At 33.6% G+C, this 24995-nt stretch overlaps 1 protein-coding gene across 1 annotated transcript in view; it reads left to right on the forward strand.

The window, feature by feature from the left end:
• Nucleotides 1-17666, forward strand: part of LOC109342424 (probable E3 ubiquitin-protein ligase rbrA) — a 20891-nt gene extending 3225 nt beyond the window's left edge. Inside the window, exon 2 of the mRNA XM_019580410.1 lies at nt 17534-17666. Within this exon, the coding sequence (XP_019435955.1) occupies nt 17534-17666 (133 nt within the window). The remainder of the gene's footprint in view (nt 1-17533) is intronic.

Raw genomic sequence — 24995 nt, forward strand, 5'->3', positions numbered from 1 at the left:
TTTTAAGAAACCAAGTGTCAAAAGGAAAATAATCTTCCAAAAGGAAAGTATCCATGCTCATGAAAAATCTAGGATACATGCTCATCAACCCATATGTACATATTGTAAAATGCATGGGCATACACCAAATACTTGTCAAATTAGAAGATATGGTGTACCCCTAGGAAAATATAAATGGTTTGAGAAAGGCACTAACCCCTTAGGATCCAAGGAATATTGGATACCTAATAAAACGTAATATGTTTTGCAGGAAGATTTGAGAGCCGCCTGCAACTTATGGTATCTGGATAGCGGCTGCTCAAAACATATGACGGGCGATAAAAGCAAATTCTCTGTCCTGACTCCAAGGGACAAAGGATACATCACATATGGTGACAATAACAAAGGAAGAATACTTGGAGTTGGTAGAATTGGAAAGCCACCCTCAACTACAATAGAAGGAGTATTATATGTTGAAGGACTCAAGCATAACCTTCTAAGCATAAGTCAATTATGCGACAAAGGATTTCAAGTGGCATTCTACCCAGACAAATGCATCATCGAAAGTAAGGATTCCAATAACTCTAAACTTGTCGGTAAGCGAATAAATAACATTTATATGATTGACATAAATTATGCATTACCTGTAACATGTTTAGTTGCAAATGATAATAATGATGCATGGCTTTGGCATACGAGAATAGCTCACATTCATATGGAACATTTGAATAAGCTAATTAAGAAAGACTTGGTTGTTGGCTTACCTAAAATGAAGTTTGTTAAAAACAAACTATGTAGTGCTTGTCAAATGGGTAAGCAAACAAAAACGTCTTTTAAACCAAAGAATATAGTTTCTTCTGATAGACCATTACAATTGCTTCACATGGATTTATTTGGTCCCTCAAGGACAAAAAGTTTTGGTGGAAATTATTATGCTCTAGTTATAGTAGATGATTTCTCTAGATACACTTGGACTCTATTCTTAGTCCATAAGAATGAGGCATTCAAAGCCTTTAGCATTTATGCTAAAAGAGTCCAAAATGAAAAATCTTTAAAAATCGCTGCTATAAGAAGTGATCATGGGGGAGAATTTCAAAACTCTTCTTTCGAAGAATTTTATGATGATCTAGGGATCAATCACAACTTTTCTGCTCCTAGAACACCACAACAAAATGGTGTTGTAGAGAGAAAGAATAGGTCCTTAGAAGAACTAGCTCGAACAATGTTGAATGAAACTAACCTCCCAAAATATTTTTGGGCTGATGCAGTTAGCACTGCTTGTTACGTTTCGAATCGAGTTCTTATAAGGCCAATTCTTAAGAAAACCCCCTATGAACTCTTTAAAGGAAGAAAACCAAACATCTCTCATCTACATGTATTTGGCTGTAAGTGTTTTGTTTTAAACAATGGTAAGGACAACTTGGGTAAGTTTGATGCAAAAGCTGATGAAGGAATCTTCCTTGGCTATTCTCTCACGAGTAAAGCCTATAGAGTCTTCAATAAAAGGACTCTAGCCATGGAAGAATCAGTTCATGTATCTTTTGATGAAACTAATCCTGTTGTAAAGGATGTAGTATCTTGTGATGATGATGACTTACCAAGTTCTCCTACCAAAGAAACTTCTATTGTTGACATTACAACCAATACTGAAGAATTGAGAATGAATGATGATCTATCCTCTCAAGAAGAGCATAACCACTCAGACTTGCCTAAAGAATGGAGGACCCATCGAAACCATCCTATTGATAACATCATCAGCGATATGAGTAAAGGTATAACTACACGCAGAATGCTTGATGCATGTTTAAACATGGCTTTTGTCTCTCAAATTGAACCATCTAAGATTGATGATGCAATCGAATATGAGCACTGGATTCTTGCTATGCAAGAATAATTAAACCAGTTTGAAAGAAATGAGGTATGGGAACTTGTTCCTAGACCTAAGAATAGACATGTTAAAGGAACACGTTGGGTTTTTAGAAACAAATCTGGTGAAAATGGTATTATTGTTAGAAACAAAGCTAGACTAGTAGGCCAAGGATACAATCAAGAAGAAGGTATTGACTTTGATGAAACCTTTGCTCCTGTTGCTAGACTTGAAGCTATTAGGCTATTGCTTGCATATGCTTGTTCTCTTAATTTTCAACTTTATCAAATGGACGTCAAGAGCGCATTTCTCAATGGCTATATTCAAGAAGAGGTATTTGTAGAGCAACCTCCTGGTTTTGAAGACTACAAACACCCCTCTCATGTTTTCAAATTAAAGAAAGCCCTCTATGGCCTAAAGCAAGCTCATTGTGCATGGTATGATCGTCTAACAAACTTTCTAACAGAAAAAGGTTTCACAAAAGGGAAGGTCGACACTACTCTATTTATTAAGAAAATTAATCATCATACTTTATTAGTTCAAATTTACGTTGATGATATTATTTTCGGTTCTACTAATGAAAATTTGTGTAGTGATTTTAGCAAAATGATGCAAGGGGAATTTGAAATGTCCATGATGGGTAAGTTGAACTATTTTCTTGGACTTCAAATAAAACAGCTTGATAATGGCATCTTTGTGAGTCAATCCAAATATTGCAAAGACTTGTTAAAAAGATTCGATATGGATGACTGCAAGCCGATAGCTACTCCCATGGGATCAGGAACATACATCGATGCAGATGAACCCGGTAAATGTATTGAAATATCTAAATATCGAGGTATGATCGGATCTCTCTTGTACTTAACTGCTAGTAGACCTGATATACTGTTTAGTGTATGTCTGTGTGCTTGCTATCAATCTAAACTTAAAGAATCACACCTAGTTGCTGTTAAGAGAATTTTGAAATATCTAAATGGTACAACTGACGTTGGATTGTGGTACCCTAAAGAAAGCATATGTGAACTGGTTGGATACTCGGATTCAGATTTTGCTGGATGCAAATCTGAGAGAAAAAGTACAAGTGGTACTTGTCACATTTTAGGCAATGCTTTAGTTTCTTGGTCTTGCAAGAAACAAGCATGTGTAGCTCTAAGCACTGCTGAGGCTGAATACATAGCAGCAGGTACTTTTTGTGCCCAAGTGTTGTGGCTTAAGCAACAATTACGAGATTATGGCTTAGACTTAGGCTGCACTCCGCTGAAATGTGATAATACTAGTGCTATTAATCTCACAAAGAATCTGATTATGTATTCTAGAACCAAACATATAAATATAAGACATCACTTTCTAAGGGACCTTGTTCAAAAGAAGGATGTATCTATAGAATTTGTTGATACTCATAATCAACTAGCAGACATTTTCACTAAACCTTTGGCAAAAGAACCTTTTTATAAAATTAGACTAGAACTAGGCATTCTTGATGAAGCTTACTTGTCCTAAAAATGCTTTTATATGATTATGTGTATGCTTCACCATGTTATCTCATGCCTACTTGAACTTAATTATGTGCATTTATGTTTATATGCTTCTATTTTTGGGTTAAAATCTTTTTCAAAGCTCTAAAATTGCATAAAAATGGTTTTTCTAGAGTCAGTAACCGATTACCCACTTTGAGTAACCGGTTACTCAAACCTGCTGTTTGTCAATTTTTAAAATTTTAAGTTAGAGTAACCGATTACTCAGAATGAGTAATCGATTACTCTAAGCAAGTATTTAAGGGAAAATTACATTTTTCAGAACTTCACAATTTTTATTTTATTTTTTATGCTTTGAACATCTACTACTATGTTATGCTATGTTCTTTTGTTTGAACAATATTTGATTTTATACTCTGATATTATGCTATTATGATATGCACTGTTATTATTGCTATATCAAATGTGTTTTATATCATGTATGCTATATCTATATTGTGCTGGACTCTTGGCTTTTTTACTTTTTGATGAAGTCAAAAGGGGGAGAAAAGTTGGGAGAATTGGGAGAATGTATTTTCTGTCAAATTTTATTCCAGGCACTTCACTCCAAATGAAAGGGGGAGCATACAAGATAGGGGGATCATCCTGAAGACAACTCAAGATATATCATCAAGTATGCTACTCTCATATTAGTTTGTCATCATCAAAAAGGGGGAGATTGTGAAGAAGATCTTGCTCCTGACCTTGACACGGTTTTGATGAAGACACCAACATCACCAAAAAGAAGAAAAGGAAGATGACTTATGAAGACAAATGAAGATAAAGCTTCAAGACATTAGATTAAGTCTTTGTAAGTACTTCTATCCTAAACTCTTAAATATATACAAGTAAAATTGCTCAAACTATTTTTTAGAAAATGTGAGACACTTTTAAAAGACTTAAAACATTTTTCAAAAATAGTATGTAACAGGTTACTTCATTGAGTAACAGGTTACATGTGTGAGAAAATAGTTATCAAACTGAAAAATTGATTTTTGAAGCTGAGTAACCGATTACTCAAAGTGAACAAACAACACACAATATACAAGAGAATACATACAACTTTCATACTATTTTCTCAAAAGCTCTCACACTTTTCTTAGAACTTATCTTTGAACTTTTTGCAACTTGTTCTTAAACTTTCAAGTTAATTTTGCAAAGTTGCTTCAAGTGTTTCAAAGACTTTTACAAAGAGCATTATATACTTCTATATATATTCAGAGTTTTTTTTGGATTGCAAGTCACATAAGTTTCATACTTGTAAAGGCAATCTGCCATAGTTGAATATTCTTCATTGTTGTAAAGAATTCTTTCTTTCACGGGGTGTGAAGAGAAAGGGGAATATATTCAATTCTTTCTTTCACGGGGTGTGAAGAGAAAGGGAATTGATTCACTTGGAAAGGGGTTTTCCAAGGGTATAAGAATTAGGGAGTGTGTAAGGTACATAGAGATCTCGGGGTGAGATATTGTAATTACAACTCATAATTCTTAGTGGAAAAATCTCTTGTGCGGCAAGAGTACTGGATGTAACCTTCGGTGGACAGGAAGGTGAACTAGTATAAAAACTCCTTGTGTACTCTCTTCTCCTTATCTCTTTCATTTTATTTCCTATTATTTTTCTGCATATTGTTCCGCTGCACTTTAACTTTGATTTTGCAGAAAAAGCTGCCATTATTTTAAGACAACTAATTCACCCCCCTCTTAGTTGCACTCTGATACATACAGTGATCACAATTGTAGTTGCTTGAGCTATCACTTTCCCTTGTCAAAAACATCAAGGCTTTGAGCGTTTCTGAAAATATGACCATATCCCCTATTTAAAACCTTGTTGATTCCCATCGTTTGAGTCTAGTTAATAGAAAGTTAAGCATTGTGAGAGATTTACCTTTTAAATAGTTTTCTAGTTAGTATATGGATTGTTTCAGAGGTATACACAATAGGTCTGCAACAATTTCTAGAAGATACCTACGATGGCAAATGAATCAAACTCTACCCTCTTCTCGTATTTTACAATAGAGCATATTGGTGTCCTAAACTCTTCGATTTGACTATCCATTGTGCATTTTTTATACAAATCATGACTTTAATTTGTCTCATATTATCACATGTCTGATCATTTTGGATTAGAGTATCATTGCATCCATTGCAATCTAGACATCAAATGTTGCATTGTGCCTTGTATTTTGAGAGTAGCAGTTTTGAAGGAATCCTAAAAGATGACCAAGTTTGTCAAGTTTTTATATGGTTGTCGAATTTAAGTACTTTCTAAAAACATAGATTTAGGGCTTAAAATTTTCTTTAAAAACATTTGAACTGGTTTTAGGTTTCACAATTTTTAGCTTCATAGTAATCCCCAACATCTTTCTGATTAGTGGTTAACATGATAAATTAGTTGCTCATTTCTTTTTTATACTTTAAGAAACTCCATTTAATGTTGCTCTTTCATCAAATAGAATAATTTTTTTTCTATGATAAGCAATCATTTCATCACACTTATATTATAACCTTGTTGAGTGTTCAAACTTCATAGTAATCACATTACATAAAATTTTCTAAAGCATGAGATTCCTACATATGATTCAAGTCTAGTTACCCAGATGTTGGATTCATATCAATATTGCAATTAACTTTATAATAAGAAAACATGTATGAAGTAAGTCTATTGTTGATTGTAGGTGTGGACATGCCTTTTGTTACAAATGTGGAGCTCTTTCCAAACATAATTTTCATTTTTGCTACAACTGTAAACGTTTAAACATATGACATTCAATGTCTGCTTAGATGTTTGAAATTATTTACATATTTTAAACAACTCACCTATTATGTATATATGATGCCTATAACATTGGTTGAAATGTGAGTCAGATTTATGAAATACTTTATGGAAAATAGCATGAAAAAATGGACTTTTCTTGCGTTTAGAAATTGGGGCTGAAGATGAAGAAACCTAATGCTTGTTTGAGGTTCAAGTAACACAGGAGCCGGTGATATATGGTCTTAAACAAATTGAAGGTGCAAATTTTAAATTATTTTCAAATAAAGAATATAAATCATGAAATCATTCTCGACTTCACATTGTAGTATTGGGCTATCTAGTATTGAAGAGGATCCAAGCCGAACGTTATCATGTTTTTAGCTCTATTTTTTATCATTTCATCACAAAATATTTTAAGCAAAATGTTAACTGAAATGATTATCTATTCATTTTAAAAATAGTAGAGAATACATAACACCACATCCACCAAATACCTTTTTTTCATCGGCCAAACCAAAATTTGATTCGAAAAAATAAGAGTTACAAGAGAGAAAGAAGAAAAAACTGAACAAAACTAGTTACAAGACAATATTTAGACAAACTCGGGGGTTAGCAATCCAGTCGTAATATAGAAAATTGAGTTTTTCCCTCCTGGCCGCTGATCCAAAGCCAAGATTTCACCCTTGCTAATTCCATAATCTGTTGAAGAGATTGCTTAACTGAACCTTGACTAAACAAAGACATGACTATCAAAATCATTCTGAATGCTGTCCACCATCACGACCATCTCATTGACTATAACTTCTATCTCAAATGCCCCAACACCACCACCTCCACCAGTGCCCAATTTGCCACTAACACACATTGCCACTAGCAAATAGAGTAAAATTGTATGTCTTCTCCACACAAAAAATGAAGGCAAGTGTTAACCGACAAATTAGTATAGAAATAATCAAACGGTGTAAAAAACAAGTATAGAAAAATATTGTCCAATCCACAAGGACTTGGTGGATATTAGCCTCTCAACTAACAATTGTTATTCTAAAATACTTTCAAAAGGGTTTTGGATGGAGGATTGCACTAAATTTGAAAAACGAGTTATTATACTTAGTTAATTTAGTAGTTTATGCAATAAATCTTTATTTCTAGTAACTTTACACACAAGATGAAAAATTATAACTCACAAAATCATACATCTATGTCTAGTAATCTAGACATGTGAAATTGAGTAAAAAATGCAACACCTCAATTATATTAACCGCCAATGTCTTTGTCATGTTAATACCTCATCAAAATAGCTCTATGTCTAACAACTAAGTTAACAAGAAGAAGATATATTAACTATTAAATATATCTCTATGCCTAGTAGTCTATATTAAGAAGTTTGAGAGTTATTAAGTTATTGAATTAACTCTATGTCTAGCAACTAACTCAAGAACATGCATAAAGTCACAAATTCGATATAAATCTATGTCTGACAATTATACAATTGATGAGTTGAATAAAAGTCAGAATTATAACAAAGATTTCTCCAAGAATTTCTTCCATAATTCATGCAATAAGTTGATCAAACTCAAAGTAAGCATTAAGCACATACACAACTCCAAATAATCAAATCATCAGGAATTAATATGGAACCAAATCAATTTGCATACATCAAGGTCATATTACAGTCAACCCCAACTCAAAAGAATCAAATCATCATGAGTTAATATAGAACCGAATCGATTTTCATACATCAAGCTCATATTATTTTCAATCCAGACAATAAAGAACTTAGCCACTCACGGTAACTAAATGCAAGTAAAAGTGAGAAGAAATATAACTCATGGATGATGAATAACCACTCCAATGAATATGAACTAGCTCCTTTAGTGCTTACATTTTACTTCCATAACTCTAAGGGAGCTAAACTCGCCTAACAACTAAGAATTTATCATCTTACAAGTGTATTAGTTGAAATGTCTTTTATAAACCCAAGTTAACCCCTTAAATAGTGTCTGAAATCTGGCTTCCGCGCTCAGCGCACTGCCTTGTGTTGAGCGCTTCACTTTGACTAGGATAGTTCAACCGTTCTGTGCACCAACTTGTGTTGGGTGCCTATCTTGCATTGGGCACACCTCTCTTTTATGTTGGGTGTAGGCTTGACGCTTGGGGTATCCGAGACAAAAACTAATTGTTGTAATTTGTAATTAAATATGCCAGCGTGAGATTGGATTGGTCGCATGTCCTTTTGCCACTAAGCATGGCTTTGGCGCTAAGCGTCGACATGACCTTCTGTCTGATCCTACTAAGCTTGGTTCCTGCGTTGAACCTAGTTGAACTTTGCCCTGAAACTTAGCTTTTTTGGTAATTCCTCTGATTTAAGGCTACACAAACATTTTAAAGATGATATTTGATCACTTAACAAGTTTTTTAATCATTTAAGAGCATAAAAACAATAATTTAGGTTCAGTACTTAGTTAAAGTACCACAAATTAGGTAGTAAAATTATGATCAATTTGACACTTAACAGCGAACTAGTGAGCATTGCCCATTTTGCGATCAATATTAAGAAGGTGAAAACTAACCTTTGATAATGGCTGGGAAAATGGGTACACCACAGAGAGACCTTTTTTCTACCTAGTTCATTAGTTTCTTATCTCATATCATATTTTATCTAGGGATAAAATTCGATATCTTATTTCATGTGCAAAAGATTGATACAAAAACTTAGTATGTATAGGTTGCATTTTTTTGATATAAACTCTTTTGTTTAGGAAAAAACATTTTTAACATCTGAATGTAGGTTTGGTTTCTTAAATTTTTTATTCTAAAAGAATATTTTATTTGGAGAAACTTAAAATCCCAACTTCTGACGAAATCATCAATGGTAAAACATGAGATAGAATCCAATACTTTTTTCATCAAATATAAATGTTGAACTTTTACAAATAACTAATAATGTCCTTGATTGAATTTTCAACATGTTTTTCTTCCTATTCTTCTGTTCTACGTAGCAAGACATTTCTCTTCATCATATGGCTATTATTATGGATCTTATGAAAACTAGGAAGAATTGTGTTATAGCACACCACCTCTCTTCACCTAACAACCTGTAGCAGCACTAAAAGTGACCACTATCCTTGTGTTATTCATGTTTATGTTTGTATTGTGTGATAATCGCTAATGCCTTTATGCTTATATGTTCCTCTATAATGCTTCCCCCCCCTACAAAACAAGAAATCCTGTTATTTTGATGATCGTGATATTTTAGTTGTTTTGAATGACATTTTATCCCTTTTGGAGACAAATTTATATTTGAGTGTATTAATTTTTATTTTATAATTTTTATAAAATCAAGTAATTTTTTGAAACATGTATTTAAGTTATATATAGTCAATCCTAATCCAGGATAAATTAAAGGGTGAAATTTGTGATTGACTATTGTGATAATGTTAATGCTATATTATTGTCCACAAGCAACATGCTTTATCACTCGAATAAAATATCAAAAGAGCAAGAGTCCTACATCGCCACATAGTTATAGTAAAAAATGACCTTGAGTTCCCACATTTGTGTGAACATGTGTTGGTAAAGAAGATAGTCCACTAATTTAGGATACAAATCAAAATATAGAATACAGCCTCTCTTTCAGATAAATGAGTAAATAAATGAAAATTGAAGAAAGAATGATTTCAACGATGCTCAATTTTATGTGCCAAGGAGAAAGTAAATGGGTTGGGTTAAATACAACATAATTAAATGCTTTAGATTTTAAGGTGTGATACAACGGTAAGATAAAATCAAGAAATGCGATGCATATAGTGGTAGATATAGCAAGGAAGAATCATGTAATGAAGGTAAAAAAGAATAGGATATAGGATCATAACCTCAAATTTCTAGCAAAGAAATATATATTTAATGTGATTACTACTTATACACCTCATGTAAGGATAAATGGACATCCCAAATGAGTATTTGGAAGGCGTTGTCTATGGAATACTTTTAGAAACAAAACTTTCCAAGTAGAGGATCTTAATCGGCATGTATGGAAGACACTAGAGGATTTGAAGGTATTTGTGGGATATATGTCACATGGAAAGCAAATATGGAAGGGAAGGAAATTTTACACCTCAACTTTTATATTTACAAAGGCCATAATGTATTTTAAGAAGCTAGAGGATCGTTTTATGTGAAAGATATTTTCCAAAATATATGAATTCACATAACGCGTATGCACATATTATGGTTTCACATTATATGAAACAAGATGATAGTTGGTCCGGTGGTTGTATCTCTTAGCATTGAACTTGAGGTTTCAAGTTTGATCATTTTTGTTGGAACTATTATTCATATTTTATTATAACTACTTATAAAAATGAAAAGTTGCATCTGGTGGGATTCAAACACAGAACACAACAGTTGCTAACCAGCGGAGCTACTACTAGGCTATGACATCCATTCGATAAAATATTGAATCATTATAGTACATAACAATTAGGATGAACTAGTGCATAATCCCAAATGTGTTTCTCTTCAACAAGTGATATGAATTTCTCTATAAATAGAGACACTTGAAGGTAGAATGAAGAACACAAAATTTTCATCTCTAAGAACTCATCCTTCATTTCTCTAATGCATGAGAGAAGTGTAGGAAACATAAATTTGTAAACTATTATTGAAAGATAAGTTGTATTTATGCAAAATATATCATGGTTTTCCAAAGTATCCTATAGGGGATTCGTTGTTCATCCCATTTGCATCCAATATACTTAAATTGGTGGGTGCGAATCGAACCTAAAGGTTAGTATGGTAACACACGCTTTGGAGGTTTCTTCGTGCATATCCATCAACTAACTCTTTTTCAAGTGGTGCAACATCTTCCCATCAATCAAGTTTTCTCACAATCTTTAACATTTTATCACATATAAGTGCAATTGCACGTTGTCGCTACCTCACTTTCTTGGGCGCGAGGAGAAATATGCAAATAAATGCAATGGAGTCACCATCAATGTTTTTAGAGGGAAAACATGAAAAACCAATTTAAAAATAAGTATTGATATGCTCACAAAGAAAAATTAAGTTTGGGAGTCGGTTACGAATGAGGAATGTGTTAGACACCTAATGCTGTCCATTATAAAAACAGTACCTAGATCAGTTATGTGGATATTCATTCAAAACATTAATTTTACCCTCATACATTATTGAATAAAAACAAAAAAAAAAAATTATTTTTTTATGCCCGAAAGGGAAAAACCTACTCATATGTATCTCTAACTGCAATAGAGAAATCAAGGCTACATAGTTCTTCATAGAAAATTAACAAGACAAGATGGTGCGACAAGATACTAGTCCTATAGTGGACATATCTCACATTGCATTTGACAACATAAAGTAGCGTGACAAGGCACTCAACCTATAGTGGAACTACTTTACATCACTTTTAAAATTATTTGAAAATTTAACAAGACAAAAGTAGCATGACAAGGCACAAGGCCTATAGTGGGACTACCTCACCTTATTTTAGACAACATAAAGTAGCGCGACAAGACACTCGACCTATAGTGGAACTACTTTACATCACTTTTAAAATTATATGAAAATTCATTTAACAAGATAAGATAATACAACAAGGCACAAGGTCTACAATGGGTTACCTCATTTTAGACAACATAAGATAATGCGTCAAAGCACTTAACCAATGGCGTATTTTATATTGCTTTAAAAATTATTTAAATATACTTAATAAGACAAGGTAATTCGACAAGGCACAAGGTCTATAGTGGGGTTACCTCACCTCATTTTAGACAATATAAAGTAACATGTCAAAGCACTCAACCGATAACGTACTTTACATTGCATTTTTCTAAAATCATATTCCTTCATCATATACACAATTTTTTATACACTTTTATATAAAAAGCAAAACAAATATAGAAAATAAAAATTAAACGAAAATAGAAACACAAACAAAATAAAAACATAAAGAAACGAAAAAATAAAAGTAATAAAAAAGAATATAAAAAGACGGTAGAAAATAGGATTTAGGGTTGGGATCTTGAGAGTAGAATGAGGAGAAAAGAAAAAGATAGTGTCCCAAAATTAAAATGGTGGAAACATGAAGAGGAATTAGGTATAAAAAAATAAAACAAAGCTAAGAGATGCCAAGAAATTAGTGAATAGAGGGGAAGATAGAACGTATAATGGGTACAAAAAAGAGGAATTAAATTTTAGTAGGCTTGCAAAGAATGGCAGGAGAAAAATGGACCACCATCCAGATCACTTATTTGACTATAGCATCCATCTCAGTTGCCCTAACACCATCACCTTAACCAGTGCCAATATGCCACTAACACACATTGTCATTGCCACTAGAGCTGGCCCTATTAGTGGTGTACGGAATGCGTGGTGCTTCGAAAACATAATTAATAAAAGGTCAAATTTGTTTTTTATATGTGAGTACTTTTTTCTCAACGGGACAAGCATTCTATTGTTTTTTTATTTTCTGAATTTATTGCATAATCAATTATTATTAGTCTATGTATAAGGTTATTAAATACTTTGTTAGTTGTAATGACCATTATTTTATATTATTATATTGCTGATATATATTTGGAAGAATATTTCGACTTAAGGTAGGCAAAATATGAGACCTTCTAATGATTATTTAGAAATTGGATAGAAAATATTGCACATTTTACATTCTTGAATAAAATTCTTTTGATATACTGATGGAATCCCTTTTGGGAGGATTCTGAATTGTTTGTTGATCGTTCTTGAATGTAAGTCCCTTTGAAATGTAATTGTGATTTTCACTTTGAAAGTTGTTAATTTTTGGTTGGTTTTGATTTGGGGGATTCTTTTGGCCGTGGACTATGAGTGATGTTGGGATTGTCTTTGGTTGTTTATGGAGTGTGTTTGGCCATGGGATTTTTTTTGGGTATGTATGATATGATTTTTTGGGTGTTTTGTTGGCTGGTTGAATATTGGTTAAATGGGAAGGGTTGTGTATGGTTATTTGGACGTGGTCTTAAGGTGTGAGGAAGATAAGAGAACTTGGAGAAGATTGAAGGGTGGAGGCGCCACAAGCTGGATGCTTGATAAGCCTAAGGAATTTCGCCACAAGGAAAGGAACCTTGATAAGAAAAAGGGCCTTGGTTCAACCAAGAAACTAGGAGAAATCTCAACTAGCAATGGAAAATTATCCAACTAAAATCTGAATTGTTTTATTCAATATGCAATTTGGTTACAAATAGGGAAAAGAACTCAGCCATGCCCTAATTCCCACGTGAATCAAAGAGTAAAGTATATTGATAGACTTTCCTAATTCGTATTCCCATGTGCTACCCCAATTCCCACGTGAATAAAAGAGTAAAATTCTTTCCATATGGGGCTGTTCTTGGTTGACTACTTTCCTTTTGTTTCTTCCTCAAATAAAACGTCTACCAAGCCCTCTTAATAGGAGAATTCGGTTGCTTGGGTGTTGTAGTTGCCTTGGCCGAATTCCCACATGTGTAAATCTCAATTTGGTAAGTTTTTAAAGCTTGCCATTATCTTCATGATTTGGAGAAGATTTGAATTCTGATTGCCTTGGCCTAATTCTCACATGTGCTAATCTTGAACAAGGAAAGTTTTTGAATGGATTCCCTTGCATTTACACGCCATCCTCACATAAGTAAAGTTTTGGACCTCCTTGATGACATTCCAATCTGAGTTGAATTGATAAGGGAAGTTTTTGAATGGATTCCCTTGCCTTTACACACCATCCTCATATATGGAAAGTTTTGGACCTCCTTGATTGCATTCCAATCTGATTTGTTTGGATTAGGAAACAAATTCCATGGTTTGATGATCCCTTGGTATTTGCCTTAGAAGATTCTCACGTGCTCTTCCAAAATAGGTAAGACTTCATGATGTCTTCATGGCCTTTCAAAGGTGGATGCACGATTTTTATGATGTTTCCACGTGCCCTCCTAGTACATAATTCCTTGGCCATTATTGGACCATGTTACAAGGAAATAAATACATTTCCAACCCTCATATTACATCATTTTAATGAAGCTAAATAAAATACTTAGATAATAATTAAAATAAATCCTAAGACTATCATAGGTTGCCCCCCACCCCCCCCTTGGTTTATATCATATACAATGAACAATTATTTTTAATTTTTATTTTGCTCTCACAATTTGTTTTGGTTCCTCAAATTTATTCAACCTTTAACATACAAATTTCGCGTAGTTAATTTTTTATATACCAAGGGCCTAATTTTTTCGAACACATTAGATCAACAAAATGCAGAAACTGACCTTGATTTCCTCTATTGTAACTACCATGAGCACTGCCCCATCATGTTGAATAAGGATACTCTCCAATAATGGAGAGACAAGTGTTTGTTTCTCCTCATACTTTCAGTGACAAAAATTTGATTTCATGATAAATAAAATGATAAAAGTATCATTATATGTTATCTTTTGTTTGTTATTGTGTAACACTTGCCTCCCTAGTAATGGAGAGCATCCTTACATAGTAGAGGGTTTATGCAAGAATGGTCCAAGGTGTTATGCAATAGTTATGACAACATTAAAAGATCTTAGTTACAGTTGTGGTTAGGGTGTTAGCGAATAGTGATGGAAAACATACCCATTAGTCTGCACCTACAAAATATTTGCAAATGAAAAGCCAATATGGACATGTGCATTTGTGATTTTAGTTCACAAACCAAAAGTTGGTATAGACAAGTATGATTGTGATTTTTTGACAAATTTTCATGCTCTACTTGTTTTAAAACAAGCAAGACAAAAATGTTGAAAAGAGAAAACAACAAAAACCCTATTATTACTTCTATTATTACTTAGTTTCAGTAGGTTAACAACCAATGTTGTTTCTTCTATTATTAATTCCCCTTCGACCAATGAATAAGGAACAATGCTAGTTTATTCTTTGAAATCTCAACTCAGTTCCGCTTGATAAGGATTTCCTCAACTCAAAACTTGACTCGAGTTTGATACGAGTTATTCTTTTAGCAAGATTTCGGCTTAGTTAAAGTTCTCGAACTATTCAGCTCAGCTTGAATTGATTTATTTGGAGAACTCAAATAATTAATTCATTTAAAGAACATTCAGCACAAGGTTATATATATGTAAATATTACAACAATAAACATAAAAAATAATGCAGTGTATAATAATAGTAAACGTAAAGAAGTAGTTTATATATATATGGATCTAGCTCATGAACCTAATGAGTCGAACTATATCCATCTCAAGTTCGGCTCATTTGGTTCATTAACCAAGTTTGTCAAGCAAAATAATGAGTCGAGTTTCGAACGAATACCGAGTTGGTTCGGTTCATTGTCAGCTCTATCTAGAACTATTAATTTCTTTCCGCCTTATGTTTAATAGCGTTCAACACACAAATGTTATTGAATGAATGTTGTTAAATGTTAATTCTTGCATAGTGAACAATGAAATGACCATATTTATTGGTATCGTTTTGTTAAATTAAATTAGTTTCAGTGGTCTATTCAGAACCATTTACACCTTGTGAACAATGAAATGAAACTTTATCTTCGAAAATAATATTTTAACTTTCAAAGATTGTGTATTTTACATAATGTATATTCCTTAAATAATACACTTTGCATTTGTTAACACAACCCCAACAACTTTTCCAAGAGTAGACATATCAAAATGGTCGTTTTGGTCCTTTAAATCCTGAAAATTCGAATATCTTGAGTATCATGTATTAACTAATTTTTACTTAATCAAAAAAATTAGGTGAGATTGTCTTGCTAGATTAAAACTGGGTTTCATGCCAAATTTATCCAGGTGGGCCAATGCTACCATTTTTATATCTTTTTAGTTTTTTGGGTCCTTTGACTTGATAATGAGCCTTAGATGAAAATTATTTTACAACACAATGGTACTATGAATTTATAATGAAAAATAGATAATAAATATTGGTATTATGAACTTTGAACAAAAAATAAAGTAATTTTAATAACATAAATATTTATAAATTACAATAATGCTATAAAGGGAAACATTATATTATGCATCCTATTTTTCATAATGCCCTTCAAATCACACTACAAAAAAGTATTAAATCAAATGGGAAGAAATGTTAAACCATTTGGACTTCATTTTTCTTTTCTTAATTGTATTGTGTACTTAATTAGATTTAACTTTTACAATAAAAACTTAAAAAATAATAATTTTTACAACAAAACTGAAAGATAACATAATTGTTTACCATAGAGAACCGCACACAGCCAAATTCAACTCATATCAATTCATAATATACTTAAGATATCGACAATGAGCATACAATTGATTTTTGTACAGAAAGTAAAAAATGATGAGCATATATTGTGATGATGGTTCTATTATGAGATTTAAACTTGTTAGGTATCATTGGCCTAGAAACACCTTGAAGGGGGGTTGAATAGGTGTAGCGGTTATCAATTTCCACTTCTCGCACCAAAACCCAGTTCTGGAAAACAACCCATGTAATCGATTAACCAGTGGAGATTCTTCAAAATTGGAGAATCTTCTAATTCCAATAATAATATTATAACTCCTTTCTTATGTCAAATTTGCACTTCAACCAAAACCCTAAACGATGAGTTTCGTGTCCATGATTTCTCTCACTCTTATTGCATCGACTATGTAGTAATGTACGTTGAATTCAAGCTTCAGGAGAACGTTGTTAAAATTTGATGCCCTCAACCTAAATGTGTAGTTGGGCTATTGGAGTTTCAACATTGTCGTGGAATTCTTCCTAAGAAAGTGTTTGATCGTTGGGGTGATGCTTTGTGGGAGGCTATGATTCTTATTGAATTCAACCATAATAAAAGGGGGAGGACAAGTCCATCAAGAATTTATCCTTGAATTCACTCCAAAAGTAGCCAACTTGTCAGCACAAGCATTCTCCTCTTTAAATATGTGAGTGACATGGACTTGCATACCCATCATAAGATTTATGCACTTGTGCATGAGGTTTCTTAACTTCCAAGGAACCATCTTCCTGCTCATGAATATTTCCACTACCCAAGTAGAGTCACACTCCAGCCAAATACAATGCCAAACTTTAGAGTTGGCAATCTGCTCAACCAAAGTTGTAGCAAGGACTTCTGTATAGAGTGAATAATGTATATTGAACTATGAGGCAAAGCATCCCATGCAACCACCATTATCATCCCTGAAAATAGCACCTCCCCTTACATGCCCTAGAAATCCCTTAGCAGCACCATCAGAATTTATTTTAACCCGACCAACTAAAGGAGACTACCAAATAACCTCAGATATCCTAGGAGCCTTGTTGTAATTGCAAGTGACATTGAAAGCTTTAAGGATGGAAAATTCTATCAAGGAAGGCCTGACACAAAGGTTAAAAAAATTTTCTGTGAAAGAAGTATCCACTTTAATTTTTTCAGTGGCTTGAACAATGGAGATTGCCATATTCTCAAATCTGGCTTAATTCGTACAGTACCAGATAGCAGAAGTAGAATTAAGAATGCAAGCAACCAAGTCCTATTTCAATTGAGGACTCCACCTGCTAGAAATTAGCAGCAGGCTTTGAATGGAAGAACTGTAAAGTTTGAAGCCAATTTGGTTAAAGAACAAATGATTAGAGGATTCTTCACTAGCCCGACAGAGGTTGTAGATGGATCCCAGACATGCTTCTAGCTTTTAAATTCTCACCAGTTGGCATTTTGTTATTGTAGAGCCTCCATGTAACAAAAGATTTAGAAGGTGGAATTGAAATTGACCAAATCTGCTTGCACCAATTAGGTTGAGATTGTACAGGTTTGGTGAAGATGTATGCCTCTTTCATAGTGAGATCCCGATCATTAGAGTGCAACCATGCCAACATCCCATCATGAATGGCATTAGATATGGGTGTGTTGATTATATAATTACTCACTTCAGAGTGCAACCTTGCCATCCAAGATGGGATTATCCAGGAAGAATCGTGAATGAAGTCAGAAACCTTAGCCAATAGAACAGAGGAGATTGGATAAGGGAAAGCAAGATATTCAGCTAGAGGATAACCAAGCAATTTATCCAACCAATAGTTTATGTGATTCCCATTTCCCAACAACCAAATGGAATTATCCTTGAGCAAATGCCAATACTTGTTAATTCCTAGCCCGACGGAGGATTTTGTGTAAGTTGATATAGACCTTAAAGCTCTACAGAACTATTCCTGTAAAAGGTAGCCCATTCCTTAGAGGAGGAACTCATGTCCCAAGCAAGTTTGACAGGGCAACAAACCTTTTGCCAAGCAACAATGACTAGCTTTTTAACTTGAGTATCCCTAGACCAGATGAAGTTCCTTATGCAATTATCCATCCGCTTTAGCAAATTGATAGGCCAATTATAAACATGGAAGCTATATAGTAACATGTTGTGGATGATAGATTTAACAAGTTCACCTCTTCCCATAATTGAAAGGCAAGACCCTTTCCATTTAGCCAATTTGTTCACAATTTTGTCTGCTATGGGCTGCAAGTGAATAACTTTTGGTTTTCCTTTACACAAAGGAACACCAAGATAAGTGAAAGGCAAGAGATCGGCTCTAAAACCCACCCAGTTAGTGAGATTGGCTATTTTCCTAGCATTGGCTTGAGTAGAATAAAACTAGCATTTGTCTAGGTTTAACCATTGCCCTGAGATTTTAGCATTGTCAATAAACAGATTCTTGAGAGCTAACAATTCTCTTTTGATGCCTCTACAAAAAATCAAGATGTCATCAACATATAAAACATGGCTTGGAGTGTTAACCCTCTATTGAGCACATCCTCAGCCAAATAGAGCAGAAGGGGAGATAAAGGGTCTCCTTGCCTAACTGCTCTATTGCAACTAAAGTAACCAACACATTGACCATTAACTGAAATGGACAATTTAGTAGAGTTGAGAATCACCCATATCCATTTGATAAAAGAATTAGCAAATCCAAAAGCCTTAAGAGTATCCATAAGGAACCTCCAATAAATAATATCAAATGCCTTCTTGACATCCAACTTGATTGCTAAGTTACCACCAAAGATCCTGTGATCAAGGAGATTAATTGCTTAAGAAGCAATACAAATGCAATCCTGAATATGTCTATCCTTGATGAAGACTCGCTGATGGTTGGAAATGATTTTTGCAGCAATTATTGTATGCATGTCAGCCAAGACTTTAGTGATGATTTTAAACTGAAAGTTAGACAAAGCAATTGGCCTAAAATCCTCAATCTTATATGCACCAGAGAACTTATGGATTAAAACAACATTGATAGAGTTAAGATTAGGATGAATCCATCCCTGGTTTAAGAACTGAATCACTGCTTGACAAATATCATGACCAATGATATCCCAAAATTGCTAGAAGAAAAAACCTCCAAACCCATAAGGTCTAGGAGCACCATCCCCATTCATGGCAAACACAACAATCTGAATCTCATCTTGCAAAGGAATGCTTGAAAGCATTGAATTGTCCTAATTAGTTACCAGTTGAGGAATTACAGAGTTTATTAGGTTGCGATGAGGAATGTCATTCTCTGAAGCATACAAGTTTGTGAAGTAATACAACACATGATTTGCAATTTCTTGTTGATCCAGCAGAGAAGTATCACCATTTCTAAGTATGGACATAGATTTAGTTGCATACCTGATTTTGGCAATTTTGTGGAAGTAACTTGTGTTCCTATCACCAGTAATCTGCCAATTCAATCTTGATTTCTCCCTCCAAAACTCCTCCTCTGAGTTTAGGGCTACTAACAACTCCTTTTGAGCATGCTCCTCTTGAGCGAAAAGGATCTCATTTGGTCCATCAGAGTTGATTCTTTGCTGGATAATCTCCATTGAGGCAAAAGCATTCTTGATCCTTAGATGAATGTTTCGAAAAACCTCTCTATTCCAGACTCTTAAAATAGCCTTTAGGTTCTTGAGCTTTTTGGATAGGACATACATAGGGCATCCCACCACATTGGTAATCTAATGATTCTCAACCACCTTCCTCAAACTTTGATGATGAAACCACATTTTATGGAACCTAAAAGGAGTTTGCATATTGTTACACCCATTGGAAGAGCATAACATCAGAGGATGGTGATCAGAAGCAGATCTAGGAAAAGTATAGCAGGAGGTGTGATGACAAATAGAAAGCCAACTATCATTACAAATTGTTCTATCCAATCTCTTTTCAGTATGAGCCACCCTCTCCTTTTGTTAGACCAAGTGAATTCAACTCCCCTAGTTAATATGTGATGCAAATTACCAACCTCAGAGAAAACTTTAAAACTTCACAAGCAGTTCTATTAGGCAGAGAGGCTCCTCTACACTCATTGGCACCCAGGACAGAGTTGAAATCCCATATGCAACACCAAGGCCCATGATGGGAAGAAATCAAAGTAAGAATTTCAGATTCAATATAATAAAATTGAAATCAAAATCTACACAAATAATAAGGCTATAAATAATAATAACCTAATCCAAGAAATACATACATGGATTACAAGATTGGTAAATCACCAATGGCTAGTGATATCTCTACATCAAGATTCAACTCCAACAGATTCCCATATTATAAAATAAACAGTTAAGATAGATGGAAATGCAAGCAGCAAGAGCGAATCAAAGAGAAAAAAATAAGGTAAAAGGAGATAACATTTCACCTTATGTTTGAAGAGAAACCAAAAACCGATAACTTATTTGAAGATGGTAACAAAAAAAAGAAGAGAAATAATGGAAACCATTGGAGATCGAAGAATAAGAATAAGAGAAATAGAAAATTTGCTGATATGTTTATTATTGAGTGTGAGGTTTTGTTTTTTAATCTACAAAGATTCATGCTCACTAAAATAAGTGTTGTTGAATGAATTACTCTTAACGGTGCTCACTAAAATAAAAATTGTTGAATGTATGACTTTTAACAACCCTTATTAAAGTAAGCATTGTTGAATGTGAGCATGTTTAACTTTTAACAATGCTCATTGAAGCAAGCGTTGTTGAATGTGTCAATGTATGACTTTTAATAGTGCTCACTAAAGCAAGCATTGTTGAATGTCTGACTTTTAATAGCACTCACTGAAGTAAGCAATGTAGAATGTGTGAGAAACAAGAGTGCTCGCTTCACTAAGCGTTGTAAAATATTTGAGTCATACATTCAACAATGAATAGTGAAGCAAGTAGCGTTGGATGTTTATCTACCTATCATATTTAACAATGTTTCTTCAACAGGAGCTAGGGCTAGAAATGAGTTGAAATGAGCCGAACTAGAGCTCAACTCGGTTCAGCATGATAAGGATATTCTCAGCTTAAAACTCGACTCGAGTTTGATACGAATTATTTTTTTAGCTCGAGTTCAACTCGGTTAAAGTTCTTGAACTATTCGAATCAGCTAGAATTGATTGATTTGGACAATTCAAATAATTAATTTGATTAAAGAACATTCAGTCCAAGGTTTTATTATAACAAAAAATATATTAATAATGCAAGGTATAATAACAGTAACCATAAAAAATTAGTTTTATATATATATATGTGTGTGTGTGTGTGGAGCTAGCTCATAACCTAATGAGTTGAACTATATCCATTTCAAGTTCTGGTCATTTGGTTCATTAACCAAGTTTGTTGAGCTAAATAACGAGTCCAGTTTTGAACGAATACCGAGTTGGTTCGATTCATTTTCTACTATATGGAGAGTTGTTGATTCCTTTCCGCCTTACATTTAATAGCGTTCAACACACAAATGTTGTTGAATCAACATTGTTAAACAATCCAATTAGTTCTCTCTACTTTTTTCACAAAATAAATGTATGCAATTCATTTTAATGATCATAAATTAAATAGTCCTTCAAATATTAATAAGTTCCTAGGGATATTTTTTAAAATGGAAAAGGAATTGAAAATAATAGTTAGTTTTTTTACATATTTTATTTCCTTAAATAATACACTTTGCATTTGTTAACACAACCCAAACAATTATTCCAAGAGTAGAGATGTAAAAATTGTCGTTTTGGCACGCCAAATCCCAAAAATTCGAAGGATTTCAGTATTATATTAATTAATTTTTATTTAATCAATTTTTTTAGCTGAGATTGGTCATGCTATATTAAAACTGGGATCAGATCGAATTTATCCGGGTGGGTGAGTACTTCGCTTTTCATATCTTTTTTAGTTCTTTTTGAACCTTTGACTTGGTAATAAACCAAATTGCTTTACAACATAATGATACTATGAATTTATAATGAAAAAAATATAATAAATATTGGTGTTAAGAACTTTGAACAAAAAATAGAATAAATTTTATAAAATAAATATTTATAAATTACAATGATGTTATAAAGTGAAACATTATATTATTCGTCCTATTTTTTATAATGTCCTTTTAATCACGCTATAAAAATAGTATTAAATCAAATGGGAATAAATGTTAAAACATATAGACTTCACTTTTCCTCTCTTAATTTCACTATGTACTTAATTAGATTTAACTTTTTCAACAAAAACTTAATAAAGAACAATAACTTTTACAACAAAACTAGAAAACAACATAACCATTAACCATAGAGAACCTCACACAACCAAATCCAACTCGTATGAGTTCACAATGAAGGTATTGACAATGAGCATATTATTGATTTTTGTACAGAAAGTAAAAGAACGATGATCATATATTATTATGATGATTATATTATGAGTTATAGAGTTCCTTGTGAACTTGAGTCTATACTACCATTACTATACACTAACATGACATTATTTTTTATAGTTTCCAACAATTTATATATTAAAGTGAACTCACAAATTATATTTTGTTAGGAAGTGAAAGTCCAGTAAAAATGATTAATTTAAGAAATGACTTAGATTAAATATCTTATATGTAAACTTGACATCATGTCCTAACTCAAATATAGGGTATTAGATTTATGAGTTTGATTGAATTATGTATAACCAATGTATTAACAAATGTATTAGGACCAAGCCACGCTAAGCTGACCTGGACACTAGCCTGACCTAGACACCAGCCTGACCTAGACCAAGCTGCTCAAGAAAGTAGCTGGGCGGACCTGCTTGGCCGCTCAGCCTAGCACCAGACTCGTCCTGGCACGGTCAGAACTCAAGCTTGACACGGTCAGTCACAAGCTTGGCACATGCCCAAGCTGCTGAACAAGCAGCTTAGCGGTCTAACCAAGCAGCTTAGTGGAAAACCAGACTCCTGACCAGATCAGCCAGCACTAGGCCACGTCCCAGCCAGCACAGTCAATGTTGTTGAACAAGCAGCTTAGCGATCAAGTAAACCATGAAGTCACCAATGACCTCACCTCAAGTAGCCCACCATAGGCTTTTCAAAGTAGTTCACAATAGCTGGTTTCATAGCTCACAACTAGCTTTGATGAGTCAAGCATAAGGAGGTGAGAAAGCTACTTGATCAAGGGACCAAACCCATGCTGAAGGGTTTGGTCAGCTGCTTAGCGGGGCTGACAAGCAGCTCAGCGGCCCAGAAGAATTTCTACAAATAGGGCATTCCATTCGAGCATAAAAATATAATAATAACACACAATACATCTTACACATTGTGCCTAGAAATTCTCTCTTCTTGTTCATAGTTCTTAGTAGCTTTATTTCAAGTAAGTTTGTAATTTTAGTTTAGAATTCAAGAGGAGAAAAGGATAAGGCAAATGAGATGCAAAAATCAATTTTGTAATCTGTTTAAAGGATAGTTTCGGTGTTTTGTTGGGAGTTTTCTCCTCTCAACAAATCGTCCTGATAGCAGTGTCAATTTGTTGAAAGATTAATACTCTCATTTTTGTTATGTTCTTTTTTTATTTTGTTTAAGTAAGAGAACTCGGTTTTACTCTTTGTTCACCATCTCAGCTTTGTTGAAATAAATTCCAACGCCAGTAATGTAAGTATCAGAGTGCAACTAAGAGGGGAGGGGGGTGAATTAGTTGTCTTAAAATAATGGCCGCTTTTTCTGCAAAATCAAAGTTAAAGTGCAGCGGAACAATATGCAGAAAAAATAATAGGAAATAAAATGAAAGAGATAAGGAGAAGAGAGTACACAAGGAGTTTTATACTGGTTCACCTTCTTGTCCACTGAAGGCTACGTCTAGTACTCTTGGCACACAAGAGATTTTTCCAATAAGAATTAAGAGTTGTAATTACAATATCTCACCCCGAGATCTCTATGTACCTTACACACTCCCTAATTCTTATACCCTTGGAAAACACCTTTCCAAGTGAATCTATTCCCCTTTCTTTTCACACCCCGTGAAAGAAAGAATTCTTTACAAGAATGAAGAATATTCAACTATGGCAGATTGCCTTTACAAGTATGAAACTTATGTAACTTGCAATCCAAACTCTGAATATATATATGAATATATATAAAAGTATATAATGGTCTTGGTAAAAGTCTTTGAAACACTTGAAGCAACTTTGCAAAATTAACTTGAAAGTTTAAGAACAAGTTGCAAAAAGTTCAAAGATAAATTCTAAGAAAAAGTGTGAGAGCTTTTGAGAATTGAGAGAAAATTGTATGAAAGTTGTGTGTAGTTTGTGTGAGAGTTTAGAGCCTTTATATAGAGTTTACAAACACCCTTTGAAGGTTTCTGAAAGTGTATGAGTTGTTTGGAATGAAGAGATTTCGTTTGGAGTGAAAACCTTTCACTTTGAAATATGAAAAACACTTCCAACAGCTCTCAGTAATGGGTTACTCATTTGAGTAATCGGTTACTCAAACTTTCTGTCCAACAAATGCTTAAAAATTATTTTGAGTAATCGGTTACTCAGCTTTCAAAAATCAGTTTTTCAGTTGGATAACTCTTTTCTCACACACGTAACCTTTTACTTAATGAAGTAACCTGTTACACACTATTTTTGAAAAATGTTTGAAGTCTTTTAA

Source organism: Lupinus angustifolius, chromosome LG03 (genome assembly GCF_001865875.1).
Source record: "Lupinus angustifolius cultivar Tanjil chromosome LG03, LupAngTanjil_v1.0, whole genome shotgun sequence".
Taxonomy (NCBI): domain Eukaryota; kingdom Viridiplantae; phylum Streptophyta; class Magnoliopsida; order Fabales; family Fabaceae; genus Lupinus; species Lupinus angustifolius.